The sequence below is a fragment of the Hyposmocoma kahamanoa genome, unplaced genomic scaffold (genome assembly GCF_003589595.1).
Source record: "Hyposmocoma kahamanoa isolate Upper Pololo Valley unplaced genomic scaffold, ASM358959v1 87, whole genome shotgun sequence".
In the NCBI taxonomy this organism is placed as follows: Eukaryota; Metazoa; Arthropoda; class Insecta; order Lepidoptera; family Cosmopterigidae; genus Hyposmocoma; species Hyposmocoma kahamanoa.
The window spans coordinates 3,128,940-3,148,282 of NW_020654422.1; the positions used below are offsets into that span (position 1 = coordinate 3,128,940).

The 19,343-nt window shown below is 34.5% G+C and overlaps 1 protein-coding gene across 3 annotated transcripts in view; it reads right to left on the minus strand.

Moving 5' to 3' along the window:
- Positions 1 to 19,343, minus strand: part of LOC113235054 (tyrosine-protein phosphatase Lar-like) — a 135,273-nt gene that overhangs the window by 39,184 nt on the left and 76,746 nt on the right. For all 3 annotated transcript variants that reach the window (XM_026470596.1, XM_026470597.1, XM_026470595.1), the window contains exon 2: positions 8,226 to 8,458. In XM_026470596.1, coding sequence (XP_026326381.1) covers positions 8,226 to 8,458 — 233 coding nt within the window. The remainder of the gene's footprint in view (positions 1 to 8,225; positions 8,459 to 19,343) is intronic.

A 19,343-nucleotide genomic window follows, 5' to 3' on the forward strand; every position in this document is an offset into this window, starting at 1 on the left:
GTGTGATGCACAAGAAAATAATTTTAGGCTAGAGGAAGGAAGTTTAAGCTTATTATGGTAACGATTATTACGTCTTATTAATTTTATCGGAGAGTATAAATCTGCGTGTTTTTTAAGGAACTTACAGGCTTCAAAAATGTATAGGCACGTCAGAGTCAGTATGTTAAGTGTTGTAAAGTACGGTTTACAGAGTCCGTTTGTTTTATGTTGGTTAATATTCTGATCTTTTTTTTTTGTAGAACAAAAATTTCTTGACAATACGAGCTGTTTCCCCACAGTATAATCCCATAGGCTAGTCGCGAGTGGGCAAACGCACAATAAGCTGAAGGGGCCGTTTTTAGGGCAGTAACACGTTTCAGTTGTCTAAGAGCGTGTATAAGTGAAGATAAACGGTTAGATAATTTTTGAATGTAGGGTTTTCAATTTATGTGTGTATCTATTTCAATACCCAACATAGTTGCCGAATCTACCATTTCTAATTTGTTTGATTTTTAAATATAGTTGATATAGAAAGCAATTTTTTGGCGGGGTTTAAATTAAATTAATTTTGTTTTTTCTAAATTTAGTTGTAGGTTATTTTGATCGAGCCATTCTGTGAGTGAATCCAATACCGCATCTAAGTCCTTCTGTAGTGAATTAGTACATGTGTAAGGTAAAACAACAGATACATCATCCGCAAACAGTATACTATCGAAAGGAATTGAGTGAGGAAGGTCATTTACGTACACAGGGAACAGAATGCAACCCAGCACGCTGCCCTGAGGAATTGAACCAGTGATAGAGATAACATTTGATCTGACACGCTCAATTTCGCCTGTGTGAAAGTTAGTGTTTTCAATTTCAACGCATTGGGATCGGTTTTGAACATATGATTGACACCATTTAAAAGCTAGGCCTCTTACACCAAGATAATAGAGCTTGTCGAGTAATATTTTATAATTTACTCTATCGTATGACTTACTCATATCGAGTAGCAAACCCACCGCGTATTCTTTGTTGTTAATTATATTTAATATTTTCTGAACATACTTATATAAGGCTAGGACCGTGGTTCTATTTTTACGGAAACCATATTGGCTGTCATGGAAAACTTTAAACTTTTCAAACAATGCAATGAGTCTTTTTGACATCGCAGTCTCTATTACTTTGGCCGATGTAGGTAATAAAGCAATGGGGCGGTAGTTGCTTAAATCAGTTTTATCGCCCTTCTTATGAACTGGCTTAACTAGCGACATTTTCAGAGAATCCAGAAAACATCCCTCTTGAAAAGATTGATTTATCAGTAAGGTAAATGGGAGAGTTAGATTGTCTACACATTTCTTTACTAAGTACGGCGGAACCTCATCTACGCCAAAGCTCGTTTTATTTTTAAGAGTATTAATAATTTTGTAAATTTCACTTAAATCTACCAATTGTAAAAAAATTGAGTTACTGACTGTGTTTGACATATTACAGCTTTTGTCACGTATCGAATTTTGGGTGTTGCTTATTGTAGAGAAATAATCGTTGAAACAATTTGCAATCTTTTTTGAGTCCGTATGTATTATTTCGTTATGTTTCAATATAATGTTTTGTTTGACTATATGGGATCGACGGTTAGTTTCTTTATTTATAACATGCCTCATGGCTTTACTTTTATTTTTTGAATTTGAATATTTATATATGTTTCTTATCTTTTTTGACATGTGAATGGTTTTTTTTAAAGTTTTACAATATCCTTTGTAATAATTATGTATTAATTTATTTTTTGTTTGTGTTGTTAATAATTTTATTAATCTTTTATTGCGACAAGATATTTCAAGCCCTGGAGTAAGATAAGGGGTCTCGCGTTTATTTTGTAGTTGATGAATTAATTTAGGTATACATTTGTTAAGCGTTTTTTGGATGGTGTTATTGAATGCATTATAACTTTCGTTCATATTTTTTTCAGGTTTTATTATATCTTTCCACTCTATAGTTTGAAGTTATTTCTTAAATTCACTTACATTTTTGTCATTATATATCCTTTTTGCTATCGAAAATTGTTTTGGAGCTTGAATACTCTTTGTGATAGAGAAAAGTAAACCTTTATGGTCTGAAAAACCGAATTCATTGACATTGAACATTGGTAGTAATTTGACTTAATATTTATGAAGATAAGATCTACTTTGGGTTATTCTAATCGGTTCTTTGACAACCTGTAGAGAATTATATGTTAACATGATATTTTTTTAAATATTTTTTATTATAGTGTTTGTTAAGAAGTTAACATTAAAGTCACCACCTATTAAAATGGTTTTTGTAGTATCCCTTAATGATAATAATTTCAAAGGAATTTCTAAACAATCAAAAAATTTGTCTTTGTTAATGTTGCTATTTGGCCAATATAAGTCAATTATTATTGAGTTATGTCCGGGTAATTCCACCGCACAGATTTCGAAAGTATTTTCTAGGGATAATTGTACTGTATCATTTCTGGTTTTCATCTCTTGGCTTCCTCTGTTCAATATGCATACTCCTCCTCCTACAGCCTCCCTTTTAGATTTACGACAGAAGCTAGATCCTATTTGGTAACCAGGTAAGTAAAATAATTTAAGTTTTTCTTCATTTACCCATGTTTTTATCAGGCAAATGGCATGCATCTTTTGGTTTGCTTCGATAAAATCTTCTAGTAGGTGTATCTTATTATTAACACTTTGCAGGTTTTGATATATAATGCATAAGTAATCATCGAAAGGTATAGTAGTAAGGTTTTTTTTATAATGTGGTTGTTTTGTTTCATTGTGAACTCGGTAATTAGTATTGTCAACGTTTGTTTGTTTTTGAATTTCATTTAAGTACACTGAATTTTTTTTTTTTCGTTTTCAATATTCACCTCAGATTCAATTTCGGCAAGCGATTCATCATTCCTCTTATTAGGCGCTCCACTACTATGGCAGGAAGACTCTCTACCAATTATAATTAATTTATTATTTCTTATGATCGCATGATGTCCATTTTTACGTGCATTTTGTAGTGCTTTATTCAATTCACGTCTTTGCCTTAATTCCATCTCAGTTAGGTATTCTGTTACTCCTAAACCAACCTCTCTAAAATATGCAGCATTCTGAAGTATGTATTTTCTTAATCTTTTATTTTTTAATTCAATTTTTAGTGGTCTAACATTTCCTCTTTTGCCTATGAAAGTTATCTTCTCTATGTATCGCGATATGTCTGTATTCAGTATGTCTCGAAAAATGTATGAAACTCGATCAAATAATTGATCATCAGATTCACTATAATGGGAAGACAGGCCATGTAAAACAACATAGTTATTGAATGTGTTTTCTGTTTTATCTGGTGATATTTTATGAATATATACTTTCAGGTTATTGAGTTCATCTTGGATTTCCTTATTCGCTGCATGTAATTTAGAGTTTTCATATTGTAGACGTTCAATTTTTTGTTCTATGGTAGAAATATTTTCTTCAGTGGTAATTTGTTTTAATTTTATACTAATATTTTGTTTAAATTCGGTTTTTAGGTCCTTTAAAGCATTCTCTATTTCAATCTGTATTATAGCCACACCAGCAAAATTTTAAATTTCGGAGGAGTGGTTTTAACGGACAAAATTAGTACATAATTATTTCATGTAGTAAGTATTATTTTATGATATTATATTTTTATTACTTATTTATATTACTGGTCTCAAATAAGGATATGTTAGTGTTAATGTAATTATCATCATTTTTATGCGTCCGCCGTTGAGCACGGATTTAGGGCATAGTCAGTCATGCTGCTCCAATGCGGGTTGGGGACTTCAAAGCTTTTTCAAAGATCGTGAAACTTCGAATGTTTCATCAGAATGTTTTTCTTCACTATCAGACTCAACTGAGAAGTAAGGATTTTTGCACTAGGCTAGCAGCACTTTAATGAATGAAAACGAGAACTTTTCATGAGATAATAATCTCTGTAAAAAGTACTAAAACAACCGACCAAAGTCATTCATTCCCTAGTTTGCTACCCTTAGCGGTGGAAATTTTTATTCAAATTGAAATGGGACCACTACTGAAGTAACCAACAAAAAAATACATTCAAATTGAGAACCTGCTCCTATTTTTGAATTTTGAAGTCGATTAAAAATTAAATTTAGAAATTAAATTTAAATTTAAAACCCTTTAAAGACACCTCACAAATAATCGCTTTATACTTTAACTCGTTCACCAAGCAGAAATAACTCATTAGCCGTACCCTGTTATTTATATGGAAGATGCGCCGTTGCCCTAATGAGACTTTTATTTATAAAGTTGGATACAATGGCGGGACTTTAAAGTTGCATTGTGCTATTGTTATGTTTCATTTTAAGCGAAGAGTTTGTGGTAGACCGCTATGTAAATTGGACGGCGAACTCGTTAGTGACAACGTGGTACATATGAATGTGTTGGGCTGCTTGTTGTTGAGTAGATTTTTTAGTGCACCGCTTTCCATGAGAGAATTTTGCGAGGGATAATGATATGCGTGAACGTAATTTACATTTTTGTTCTAAAGAATACTACGTTGAGGGTTTTAAGTAAATTAAGAATACGAATTCAAATTAAATGGAACTTTGAGGTTACTATTAGCCGTACGGCATAAAGCTCACGAAGTTCTTTCATGATATCAATAAATAGTCGTGCAATGCAGTCAGAGCTTTTGCCACTGCATGTGTCACCCTGAGGCTTAAATTGACAAGTCACATGTGACTATAGTTTTACCAGCGCTTTCAAAACCGGAACGCGGTAATGCTTGGCGGCAGAAATTGGTATAGTGGCAGCACTTCCCTAGACGAACTAATTCACAAGAAGCACTACTGTTACTAAAATGTAAAGTTGGCCAGTCCCATGTAGTAGTAGTTTCACCAGCACCTTTACCTTTCAAAACCGGAAGGCAGTAATGTTACATTACTGCTTGGCGGTGGAAATAGATATGTGGCAGTACTGACATTAGTAGTAGAACTCTTAGTGGAAGAATTCGCCCAGGGAAGTAAGTAACTATTTCTGCCAGCATTATATGTTGCAGTTTTGAAGGGTAAGGGTGCTGGTGAAAATAAAAACACGTGAAACTTGTCAACTTCTGTCCCAAGGTGACGACAATGGCAGTGCCCCTTACATCTTTGCGATTTAAAGTTCTGAGTGGCACTGCAATTTTATTTCAACACAAGACACGCCACTTGTTCTTCCCTCAGTTGGTATCTCAAAAAGTATTAATAATTTTAGGCATAAAAATATCAGTCTTAAGTATAACTCAGAATTCTATAACAATAAACATTTATGTCTGAGTTACGAAATAACTAATTATATATTTATGTATGTTATAGGAAGCACAACAGCTTAATAAATCATAAAATAACAATAACAACTCAAAACCAATCACAATTACATTTTTTTTATTTGTGCCCAATAAAAAAAAACAGTGCCACGCTTGTTCATCCCGTCACATGATATAATAAAAAAACGAACTCTTACATAAGAGCTCTATTGCTACTAACACTAACACACGTTTTATTTAAATACATACAGGGAAAACACACACACAGCTTCACTTTTTAGGCCGGGTCAAAACTATAATAGGCGCTCGAGATCTGACACTATTTATAATAGGGTCTCGTACGTGAATAATATCGTATAACTATGTTTGTAGGTGAATAGTGTCAGATCATCAGGTATAATAGGGTCAGGACACTATATTAGCCAATAAGTTGTTTAATTGTTTTTAAATACCTTCGGTAAATTTTGTACATTTTTGGCGCCGTTATAAAAATAGTTTTATGCATGAAGGTACTTTTACAAGCTTTCAAACGAAGTTCGCCATAACGTAATGGCTTTAGAACTCACGTTTCTTTCAAACTCTGGTGATAACTAATATATAGTGTAGTATAAATAAATGATTATTACTAAATTTAAATTATAAGTGGTTTTAATTAATAAATGTCATTCATCCCACTGGTAGAGAAAGATGTGAATTATAATTTAAAAAATACATTTAAGGAAAAGGATAACTGGTAAAAATTTAATTTGTCTTTGAATATTTATGATAAATCACCTCTTAAATTATTCTGCATGGTACTTATGGAACACATTTAGAAATAAAACATATTGAAAGCCGCAAATGGATTTTTTGAGCTCAAAGACTTTGCAGTTAATAGAGTTATTTTATTTCAATGAAACGTTTCGAAATTATTTACAATTCAACAAAATATTGAGAATCCTTTGAATGTCAAATAAATATAACAGCTTGGGGCGAGTAAATTCAATACGCGGGCTCAGCATTTTAAGGATTAATCTTCATCTTGAGACGAATTTTTGTTTAAGTGTATTTTACAGCAAAAAATTTTCCGTGACAAGACACGTAGGTAAGATACGTATAGTAAAAACAAAAAAGTCCTTGAAATTACAGATTACTTTCTACTTTATAACTTTATAGAACACTATTGCAATTATATCGAGTTCTTAGGTTTTCGCGAATGTTACACATAGGAAATGAAACGATTTGTCCGGATTTAATTTAATTGTACGTAGAAAGCTAAGGGAACATATTATGTCCATTGAATATACAGAATTATTAGAATACTGCCTAACGTCAGGCTATCTATTGTGGAAAAATGAATTCTACCTACAAATTGGTGGTATAACGATGGGCTCCCCGGTATCTCCCGTTGTTGCCGATATTTTCATGGAAGACTTCGAAGAGCGAGTTTTGCCCATGGATTTTCAAACGGTACGTTGATGATACTTTCACAATGTTACCTAAAGATAGCATATCTTCTTTCTTGGATCATTTTAATTCTTTTAGTACTAAGATCGAATTTACTATAGAACAAGAGAATTATGGTACTTTAGCTTTCTTAGATGTTTTAATTAAAAGAAATCCTAATAACACCTTAGGCCATACTGTATTTCGAAAGAAAACCCATACAGATAGGTATCTCGATAGATATTCCCATCACCATCCTAGCCAGTTAGCTACCCTGGGCAAATCTTTGTTTCAGAGAGCACATGGTGTCTGCGATAGTAATCATCTGGCAGAGGAACTTCAGCATATAAAGCAAGTCCTATATGCGAATAAGTTTACTACTAACAGTCGAGCGAAGACCTGCCATTTTACCTTACGTGAGAGGTGTTACAGACAAGATCGGAAGAGTCTTCAGGCGTGCATCTATCAAGACCTATTTCAAGCCCCTGAGAAAGATTTCTCAGTTCCTGAGACCCGTGAAATGTAACATCCCCTTACAGGATGCAGGAGTTTACAAGCTTGACAGTGAGTGCGGTCTCTCTTATATTGGACAAAAGAAGCGAAGTACCCGCGTCAAAGAACATACAGCTGATGGCAAACACCGTCGTGTAAACAAGTCTGCAGTCTGCGAGCATTTCATGGATAAACCTACATATTCAATGTTGTTTGACAAACCCCAGGTCCTTGCAAAAGAAGTCCGTTATCTACCCAGGATGCTACGAGAGGCCATTGAATTTAAAAAACATCCTAATTTCAACAGGGAAGATGGTTTCTCCGTACCACCAGTTTGGGATCCAGTATTTCCTCTGATTTAAAACCCCAAACAGACATACGACTGTAGTACTAACTAATATGTTTTAGTTTACTCTAATTTCTATTATTAATTAATAATGATTTGAACTTAATAAAAATTCGTTCAATAAAATAATTTGTAAAACTTAATGTAGCGTAAAATGGAATGTTTTCTTTGTAAAATTAAAAACAAGTAATTTAATTAATAACTATTGTAACTATAATGAAAAAATAGGGTGGTTTGCATTAACATTAGACATAACTGGTTGAAGACTGTACCACCTCAGTCAACCGTGACCATGGGACTTGTAAAGGGCCCGAAACGTCGGTTTGTTTGAAAAAACAAATATACGCGATTTAAATCCGGAAAAATAGTATCATTTCCAATATTGCAATTGCTGTGGTTTATGTGTTCTTGCATATCTAATAAAGTCGATCTTATTATTATTTTTTAGAAAAGGCACACCACTATTTTAAAACTATGCTAAAATGAATTGATTCATGTTGAGTTAAAATTATGTTACTTTTGTGCAGAATGGACTTATTCCGCATTTTTATTATAACGAATTGGCTCTTTTTTTTTTCTTTAATTTAATACATGTCAATGAGCCGACCCCATCTAGCATTGGATAAGTATATTAAGAAGAAGAGAGATGAAAATGAAACTAAAATTAGACGGTAATGATATCCAAAAATAAACTTACCGTTTTATTTCCTAAATTCTTCACCCGACAGTTCAAATAAGCAGTCTTTCCCAGCAACGCGGTGACGTTCTTCGAAGCAGCTAGGTCAAAGTAAGGTCCGGTGCGGGGTGTAGGTCTGGGTGGTTCCACTGCCACTCCTGTGCGGATGGCGTTGTCGACTGTACCCACGGGCGGTGCCGTTGCTGACGCATTTGATGGGAGGCTCTTTCCGAGCTCTCTTTGAGCTGATGATACTGCAGACAAGAAAAAAAATGGGTTAATACATTGACTTACAATACTATAGACTCACAGTCGCGCTATAAAAGTGTCGGAGACTAGAGTTAGATCACGCTACGAGAGATCTGACTTTTTGATTTAGTCGTATTACGTCCTTGTCACAAGCACTACGCGACGCAATGCCTAACTGTATTGTGAAAAATTGTGCAAATGATACTAGAAAGCCAAGCAAAAATAATGGAGTGTCATATTTCAGGAAAGTCTCATATCAAATTCACGATTTCATGATATTATAATACACATAAGTCCGGAATTCTATTTTATATTTTATAAATTTAAAACACAACATTGGGACGCTTAGTTCGCGACCCTCTCTTTTACGCGATATTGAAATATTAGAGAGTAAAAGAGACAAACGCGGTTCGTCGACTTCGCATCAATAATGGCGCGTAAAGCAGTACAGGAACAGGAAAGTTGTGGAGTATCATTTGTACATTTTATAATTTTTTTAGTCTCTTCATTTAATGTTGTGATTATTTATATAAACTAGACAGGACAAGTACGTAGAAAATAAGATCGAAATTAAACTAACATATTTACACGATCTACGAATATGTATCGCTACTATTATAGCTTTTATGTACGAATTGGTTTTAGATTTCCACGGAACCCCTTACGGCATTCTGAATGGACTGCTATTATTGCAATTGTTTGTCATGCAAAGATTCCACTCCAAACATAGCTCTAACACACTTACACCATTCTCATTCACCCTACTATCACCAAAACTACCTAGAACACTTTCATACCCATCGTTTTATTCCTACCCATCCATTAAAGTCACTTTTTAGTATTTCGATTTTTTATAATACAATAATTAAAATATTTTATTTGTTTTATTTTAAAGAGCGTCTCCACTGCTTTCTATAAGCCGTTTCGAGTAGGTGAAGTTGACACTTTGTGTCAGTGGAGTGCATTTGATTAACATTGCACTTTACGAAAAAGACATAATGTCTAAATTTAAATGAAAGTACTACTGATGTGTATATAAATAAATGTATACGTATTCATACCTACCGCCCGGACGATTTTTGTGGTGCTTTTCTTAGCAAATGTGAGTCTATAGTATTGTAAGTCAATGGGTTAATATAATAATTTAATTCAGACTTAGCATACAAGTTACTATACTGGGAAGAAAGCGGACGCTTCTCAAGTGGATCTTAATTGAATTATTCATAACTCTTCATGGAATCAATCACATAATTCAATTCATTCCTTAAGATTGTAGTACATATAGAGATCCTTACAAAAGTTTGTGCAAGGAAGTATTCCCATCTTACAAATTTCTGCCGCCAAGCAGTAACGTGAGTATTGCCGCGTTCCGGAACATGGGACTTGTCAACTTATATTTCAGGGTGAAGCAGCGGCAGTACCCATCAGATCTTTGTGACTTAAAGCTCTTTTTTTCAGTTCTTATTATCGTGTCTATACTTCTTTTATATTAGGACTATATTGACACTGAATAGTATGTTGCTACTTTGACTGCGCTATCCGTGACCGCGTAGAGATCCTCGTACAGTTATTAGGACACAAGGAGCACAACAGTAAGTGCTTCATGGACTTCGTTGGGGCACCGCAGTCACATTAGGTTTGACTAGCATCCTTGAAACCCCATTTACATATCGTGTCTCTGCAGCGTCCCACCTGAATGCGAAGGCGATTTAAGGACTTCCACACGGGCGACCGTATGTCGCAACCTAGTGGTGGTTGCTCTTGAGGTACGATGAAACCAGGTCGTAGGGGATTTTCCTTTCCACAATGCAACAGTATAACATTTTTTTCATTATAACATCTTATTGCTTTGTATCATTTCTCGCAATCATGAATGAATGGTTATCTAAAACCACATTAATTTTAATAATAATACTGTAATGGTTAGCAAAGGCATATAAAAGGAAAATTACGTCTCTAAAGTCATCAAATTTGCTGTTGTTATTTCATCAATATTTACCATTGACTTACAAATAAAAGGACGACGGGTTTAATACAAAAACCAAAAAATATTCCAAGTCAACCTATTTAAACGTAGTGACATGTAAAGGAATATGAAAAAGCTAAAACGTTGAATTTAAACTGTAATGTCATCGCAGTACTGTCTAATTTTGCTTGCTTCGCTGTCAGTCGAACAAACGCAGACTAAAGCGTGAATGACGCTCTGTATACGATTTTAACGCCCTATAAGTTCGGACACTTTTTAGCGCGGACCCGACGTCCATATAATTGTAAGTCAATGATATTTACTTATTATCTTGCTTATTTCATGTTTATGTAGTAAAGTGTTGTGTTGTTACGCAATAGCAAACGAAGAGTAACACGAGAAGATGTGAAAATAATCCTCCATAAAGGTACACTGGCTTCAATATCTATACTATATCTATAGAAGTATTATAAAGGTGTTTTTCTATTCTTGTACTATATATATGTTAATTATAATTTCATAATCACAAGGATGCCTTTTTAGTTCTGAATCAAATTTTACTGTCTATGGTATTCGCTACCGAACTGAAATTTATGAGTAACTGAAAATGATGCCTATTATAATTCTGTACACAGAACTATAAGAAGTTAAAAAAAAGTATTTTTGCTAATTAAAATATCAAATACGTGGCTACTCAAATGCTCTACTGCCTTCTGATTGGTTAAATTGGCCTAAAGGTTTGCAACCGGGCCATAAACCTTTATAAAAAAAAAGAATTGGGTAATATATAAGCGGTACTTGGCCACTGCTATTCTATCTCTTTTTGTGTGTTTCGTTTGAAAAAGGGTGTGAAGTGTATTTATACGCACTACAATACTCATTGTACCGCCATATTTGTTACTATTTCTTTAAATTCGTTTATTTATTTCCATATTGCATAATATGTACAATAAATAGGTCTTTTAAGAAAATGTTGTATGGTACATGACCTAGTCAGGGTGTAGGATAGACACTTACAAAACTAATTATTAAATTATTATACTTCATCTTCATACTTAATGCGTGAGCTTTCCGGAAGTCGTGACTTTATTTTTCTATGCTTTTTGAATGGGAAATTAATTTAGTCTACTTTTAAACGTGTTATGTATTTGAATAAAGTTTCTTTTAAGATATCAGCGAAAATCATAAGAAAGCAATTTTTCTATTACGTAATCCTTGTACTTTATTAAATTAATGTTTTAAGCAAAATTATCAAAAGTAAACTGAAATGAAGCTCTAAAACAATTTTTGTTCAGATAAAATGAAATTAAGGCTTTTGTCGATCGACTTCTGCTGACTTAGGTCCCTTTCGCTCGCTCTCGATAGATTGGAGAGGCACAATCCATTGACTACCTTCACTAATTGGAGAGGCGTCTACAGGTATTTGTGCCTACGAATTTCAAAGCATATTTTTATCGAAACTCCACCTAACATTGCTTTTTATAATAACAGTGCAAAGTTTGAAAATAATGCCATGAAACTATTACTTTAGAAAATGTTCTCAAACTTTGTCATATAGACTTATATTCAAACAGCGGCCTTGTTACGCAAAATCAGAATAAAAAGTAATATTTAATTAGATAGATTAGGTAAACACTTCTTTCACTAATAGGACACTATTAAAGGTTAAATAAAAGAGGAAAAATAAAAACATTTTTGTCTTAGCAGTAGAAGCGCGTTGAGTCAGAACATGCCTAAGTTCACTGTGGCGCTAGTTTTCAGTCAGAACCAAACCAAACCAATCAGACCCATGTAATGTAATAACAGATGAAAATGTATCGGATAGTATGGGTTTCTATTTAACTGAGCAGCTAGTAAGTATAAAAGAGTGCTATACCCCTGAAGTTTTAACAACAACAGCGCACACACTCGTTAGGGCAACCCTATATCGCGGGTGCCATGAATATACGCATAGACAACCACAAATTGCACCCAAATTCACGTGAGAAATAAATGTAGGCTATACAAATATTTCTCCCGGCAATTTTGCTTTTGTGATTATTACAATGGTATTAACCAATTAGAAAATGACCAGGAACAAAAATCATTTTACATTTTTTTTTTGTGAAAATACTTACCAGCGTCTATTTCTACGCTGTGGCCAACGCGTTTACCAACCGAACTATAAGATTTAGTCTAAAATCTATAATGTTTAAATAATTTTGACTCCATAACATAGCTCAGGACTTCTAATATAACAAACTTAGTCCCTGCGGAAACGTACTTGTTAGCAGCATAAATATTTACGACATTACTTTAGGCTACATAGCAACTATAATGTCGAATATCCACCAATGAGAAGAGGGATATGTTTGACAACCAATGGCTTTGCCTTATTTTGATATCTCCTCTGCGACCATTGAAATAACGTAATCCCATTATGTAGAATTACGATTATTATAACAGAGAGGAGAATAATTCTTTATTCACCACTATCTACTCATATGAGCGCATCGTGTTTTCTTGTGGTGGTGATTAAATTGACTTAGTGGGATAATTGTTGAAATATCAATTTGCCATTACAACGACATATGAAATTTTGTTTTAGTAGCAGCAGAGCTCTTTGTGAAAGAGTTCCGGTTTTGAAAGGTAATGATGCTGGTGTAATTAAAGGCACATGGAACTTGTCAACGTGTGTCTCAGGGCGATTGAAAGCTTAGAGTGGCACTGCAATTGTTGTAGATAGGCATGTCGCTTACCATCAGTTTTGTTGGTTCCGTCATTTGATATGATAAAAAAATATGTTAGCGGCCAAATTAACGGTATTGCCGAGTTAGTTCTGTTTTCAACACATTTCTTTATATTCACATGTCCTTATTTTGTAACTAGTACGCTTACACTGAAAGAACAACGTGATTGGAATGAACAACATGTTGTTTAAGGTGACCATGTTACGTGCTTCCTTGTAACATATTACGAAAAGTCAATGTAAGGTTAAAGTAATATTTCCATGTGAAGTTGCTGGATTGCCATTGGATGCGCCCCCATGGTGGCAGATTGGGGAACGGCTCTTAGATATGGGAGCTACCGGCTTCGGCCAGCGCGGACCAAAACGCTGGTTTGCAAAATTTGTAAAACTGCCGATGGTGGTAAGCTGACCCGAGGAGGAGGGCGTTCCGCGCGGGTTCGTCTTGGCCGTCGTCCGGGAAGTGCGGGTCTCTTGTGTGTCTCTTCCCCGCGCGCATCCCGCGGAGAAGAGACACACATCTCTTGCCACGGTGTGTTATTGCCGCTCGTCCTGTCTTTCGCAATACTGGCGGGGCCGCACCGCTTAGGCTGCATATGCAGTGGTAATGGGGCCGCGGGTAAGAAACGTGTCGGTGTGTCATTGCCCCTCGTCCTCTCCTTCGCGGCCGAATTTGGGCGATACGGTGGGCACCAGTGGCTGTGAGTGGCGGACTCGGGGGAATTCGTTGGCAAGGATGGAGGGGCCCGGGATTTAGAGCTCATCTGGAAGTTGCCGGGCCTTACATTTGGAGTAATGGGCTAGGCTGCTCCCCTTCATGGTTCAACTCAGTTCCACATAACCCCGGCTCTGTCCCCGCAGGGCCGGGGTATCTGTAAGCAGAGTCCCCCGAGTCAACAAAAAAAAAGGTTAAAGTAATATTGTTTTAAGAGATTGGGGAGGCCCCGCTAAGCCTATCACGCAATAATTGCAGCGACCATTTTAAGTAATTAATTTAATCATGTTATGATTGATTCCATCATATCGTCATCGTATCTCGATAGGCTAATTTAAAGGCAATGTTTTTCGGTGTAAATGTTGAAATTTTCAGTCACCACTGTGGAGAATGAGGGTTCAAATGGCTTTTGTTAAATTGTTACGGTCAAATTAACATTTTTGCCGCATCGATTAAAACAATTTTCAACGCTTGATAGCATTTAACATACACACATAACGAGTTTTTAGGTTTTGCGCGATTGTTACACGTAGGAATTGAAATTATTTTTCGTATCATGAATAGCGTATAGGTAATATTTGTTTTTTCAAATACACCAATAGTTTGGGATCCTTTAAAGGTCTCACGAGCTGATTATGTCAAACATTAATGTAATCCACCCTTTTTTATAGTCACAAAGGCTATTAATTAAATACCCTATTTTAATTTTCCAAAGAAAGTACTTTGCTCTTCAAAGGGCCTGAAACGTTGAGGTTAGTTGAATAAACAAATATACGAAATCGATTTAGATCCGAAAAATTGTTTAAAATCCTATGCAGACATAAGTCAAAAACAAATAACAAATACTATACCCATTAATAATAGTAAAAAAAAAGGTATCATAAAGGCTAATATCTAATGCGTCACAGACTTTCCCCTAGGGTGTATCTAGCCAGGGAGAACTTCGCACAGTATATTAACGACAAACTTATAACTGCACTCAACAAAAGCATAAGCCTTTCAAACAGAAGTTTTATTTCAAAATTTTCCAACTGCAAATAAAACCTTGTTGTTTTACAGCAGTCGGTCGCGGAGCTCAGGGGACTGAACTTGTCACTTCTATCGAAACTTTAGAATAAAACGCGATGACTTGCTTTGATGTGTCAGTATTATAAATTTTAAGTTATCCGTTTTTGTAAACATTGTCAATTTAGTTATTATAGTGACAGACTACAAATAACACTAAAGGAAGTAACTACTTTTTTGAAAAAACAAATGTGGAGGAATAGTAAACGTCAAATTGAAAAAACAATAAAATTTTCAGTGATCGGAATAGGTAGTATTTTTGTACCCAAACTTCAAGGAACAGGGTCAGACGCCATTGTTAAATTTTCTTTGTTCTTCTTTCTAATTATGACATGAAAGACGAGTCAGAAAGTTAAAGCTTATGTTTAGAACTACACGAAGAGTCGATGTGATACTTTGGGATCTTGAAGTAATGTCCATAAATCAACAGTATATTTGAGATATACATCTTAATAATTCTCATTACATATTATATAAGGTAAGAATTTTTCTAAGTATTCTGAAAAATTGGTGGTCGCAAAAACGCGTCGCAAAGTTAGATAAATATATTCTGCCTACCTGTCCCAAATAACGTCAATTTTTAATGTACTTAAGATATTTCCTTAATCCAGAAAAGATTCTGGACTAAAAATGAGGTCTTAAGGTTAATGTGGTAGCCTACATTTTCCGTCCCTGTTTTTCGAAATTTAGGCAAAAAATTATACCTATTTCGATCACTGAATTAATTTCATTTAATAACAGACACGTACAGTCAAGACAAAACACGTCGATAAATACAGACTTCTAAACACACTATTCCTTGAATAAAAATGTACTGCGTGGACTACCATACCTGATTCCAAATAAAACCCACATACCATTACAAAATTCCTTCACTTTTGTCTCCAAATAAATTTATTCCCAAAAATGGATTAACAGACGCATACTGGCTTTATTATGCGAGTTTGCTCATGTGGAAACTTCGTAAAACCAATCACGCGAAAGTGTACACTCGAGGGCGTTACGTGACATCATAATATAGTAGAATCCTTTCATGAACGGGTGATAGTATGGTGATATTTTCGCTCGTGCGGTTTATGTGTTACTTAACGCAGCTCCATAAACATTGGAAGTTTCATAGTGTCTTTTCAAAATTGTTTTTTTTTTCTTTTTAAGCGAAACCTATTTCATTTTTTGAGGAAGACTTAAAACAGCAACTATGGGCAAAGCATTCCGGGCAGAGATAGAAATCGATAACCAAAGGTTTAAAAAATATAACTAGAAATAAAGAATGAAAGAAAGAAGAAATAAATTACTTTTATTTTGCTTGCCACAAATGACACCACAAAAAAACATAATTAAAACTTTCATACGTAAAAAATAAATATATAATCATAAAACAAACAAAAAGCTACAAAAATAAAATCAAAACTCAAACTATTCATATAAACAATAACTTTAATTGTAAAGATGCTTTGTGTGGTGCCAACAGAGTGGTAACAACAGAGTGTGCAAAGCAAAACCTAATTATAAAATAATCATGATTCAGTAGTGAAAAAACGATACTTTGAAAGAAAACTTAATTAAAAATTGTCATTGTCTTAATGTTTTTTTACGTACCAAACAATTATGATTTTGGGGATCACAGTAATAAACTCTGAAGTCGGATCTAGCTGTTTTGTTAAGTTCTTATTTTAAAGTGAATGGAATTGCTTTCACCACTACCTGGTACTGGAGCAAAGACAGCGTCTTCAATGGAACGAGGTTGCTTAGAAGATGTCTATTTATTCGCATCTTAAACATCAACATCATTATCAACCTATTTATACTTTGGTGATTTTCAAGCAACGATCTCTCACTTAGAGTTTAACGTAGATTTTCTTATACTGACTGTGTCGGCTTAGCGTGGATAAACCAATACCTCTTTTAAATAATTACTCCTCACTTGCTACAAAATGAAACCTCAATCAGAATGATGGTGTCGTAACTTACGTTAAAAGCAATCTTAAGTCACATTCGAAAAAGATAAAACTCGAACATGCATCTTGTTTCAATTCAAATTAATGTATTTGATCACATTGTTCTGTGTATCTTTCGGTTACCGTCAAATACTAATGCCAATAGTTTTATTGATTCTCTTAGCACGCATATGGAAACGATCAGGGCTCATCGTAACACCTTAATAACGGGAGACATAAATGATATAAATAAACCTAATGAAGGATCAAATGAAACTAATAATAAGACAAATTATTTAAATATGTTGGCTGCTTTCGGTATTCTCCCTGGTCACTCTCTTCCGATCAGACATGGCAGCTGTCTAGACCAGTTTATGATAAAAATTAACCAAAATAAATTGTCTTCACACATAGTAATCTTAAATACAACGATACAATATTCTTGAAATTATCCAAATTAAAACTAAACAGAAACAAAAGAAAACAGAAAAGGTGGATTTATGACAAAGCTTTCACTAAACTCGTTTAAAAAAACCTCCATTATTCACTGTTTTATGATGACCCGAACATTGTAGTTAACCAATTAATAAATTGACTAACTGAAGCACTGGACTAAAGTAAACTGATAAAAACCCAACCATGCAGCAAAGGTATTATTAGGCCATGGATTACTCCAGGTATTCTTCGCTGCACTGGAAACAGAAATAAAATACAAAATTAAGTTAAGATCCGACCCACAAAATGCAGTTCTAGAAATTAGTTCCAAGAATTCCGAAACTTGTGCAATAATTTACTAAAAAAGTTAAAACACAAACATAAGAGAGAATAGTTAGCTAAATCCGCAACAAATTCATAACTTCTTTGGACAGGTATAAAAACAATAACAAATTTAATATCTAATAAAACATCAAATACTGATTTACAAAATATTAAATCCACTCCCCGCGATTCTGTTAACTTTATGAATGGCTTTTTTGCAAATATCGGTAGGAATCTCACCGAAGATATTTTAACCAAAAATTTCATTACCTCAGACTACAATTTTTAGCCTCTATCTAGTTCACAAAGATCATCTTTTGTTCTACAGAAATCTGATCCTCTAGAAGTCGATAACATTATCAATAGTCTTAAATCGGATAGTGCGCCTGGTTGGAACAATATCTCTACCAAATTTCTCAAACTTTCAATATTTCTAGGTGTCCCCGTAATATATCACTTAGTTAAGTTGTTTTCAAACCTTTAAACTGGTAACTTTCCTGCACTTCTCAAGAAGTCTTTAATCACACTGGTGCACAAGGGTGGCAGCAAGGATGATGTCAATAATTACAGACCAATTTCTCTGTTGCCCGTCATCGCCAAAATTATAGAAAAATTAGTTAATACTCATTTCATTTCATATCTTAAGAAATTTAACATTCTTTCGCCTTCTCAATTTGGGGATGCGGTATTTGCTCTAACGTCATTAATAACCAAAGAACTGGACCAAGGAAGAAAATATTTAGCCGTTTGCCTAGATCTGAAATAGGCCTTTTATACAGTCTCACACACCATCCTTGCACATAAATTAGAATCGGTTGGAATACGAGGTATCCCATTCAAATTACTAAAGGACTACCTGAGTGATCGTATATAGCGAGTCAAAATTGATAATCAACTAACTATGGAATCTAGGTTCTCCTTTGGTGTCCCTCAAGGCAGCGTGCTGGGCCCAACAATGTTTTTAATATATATCAAAGTTTTAACGAACATAAATATATCAAATGACCGCGTTTTTTCCTACGCGGACGACACCGCAATAGTTTTTATGGGTTCAGCTTGGAAATCTGTATTTTACAGCGCTAAATCTGCACTCATGAAAGTAGCTATGTGGCTCCACTATAATCTCTTTACATTGAACACTGCAAAATCGAATTACATATGATTCACCATAAATAACAGGACACAACCAAATAATGACCTCCATCTGAAAGTCCATAAATGTGGTAGTACGAATACTAGTACCTGTACATGTAATTTTATTGAACGAGTTACATCTACTAAGTATTTAGGAGTTATCTTGGATTGGCGCTTGAGCTGGCACCAATAAATAGAATTTATGAGCGATAGAATACGGAAATTGACCTGGATCTTTAGTAAGCTAAGACATGTCGCTCATAAAAAACTAATAAATCAAATATAAGTCGCAGTGGCCCAGCCGGTCCTGGGTTCTTGTATTACTGTGTGGGGAGAGGCAAATAAGACTAAGTTTTTAGAAATTGAAAGTGTCAGCACATCTTATCAAAAGTAATTAATATTAAACCTTATAGGTTCCCCTCTGATGAACTGTATCAAATTTGCGAGCTCATCTTATATACCGTAAGATTACACAAATCCTTGCTGTTTATGTCTGGGGTATTGACTAGAAGGAGATAAGATAGAGTTATAATCACACATCCCATTAAAACCAAATTCACTCAAAGACAATACACAGCGCAATCTGCTT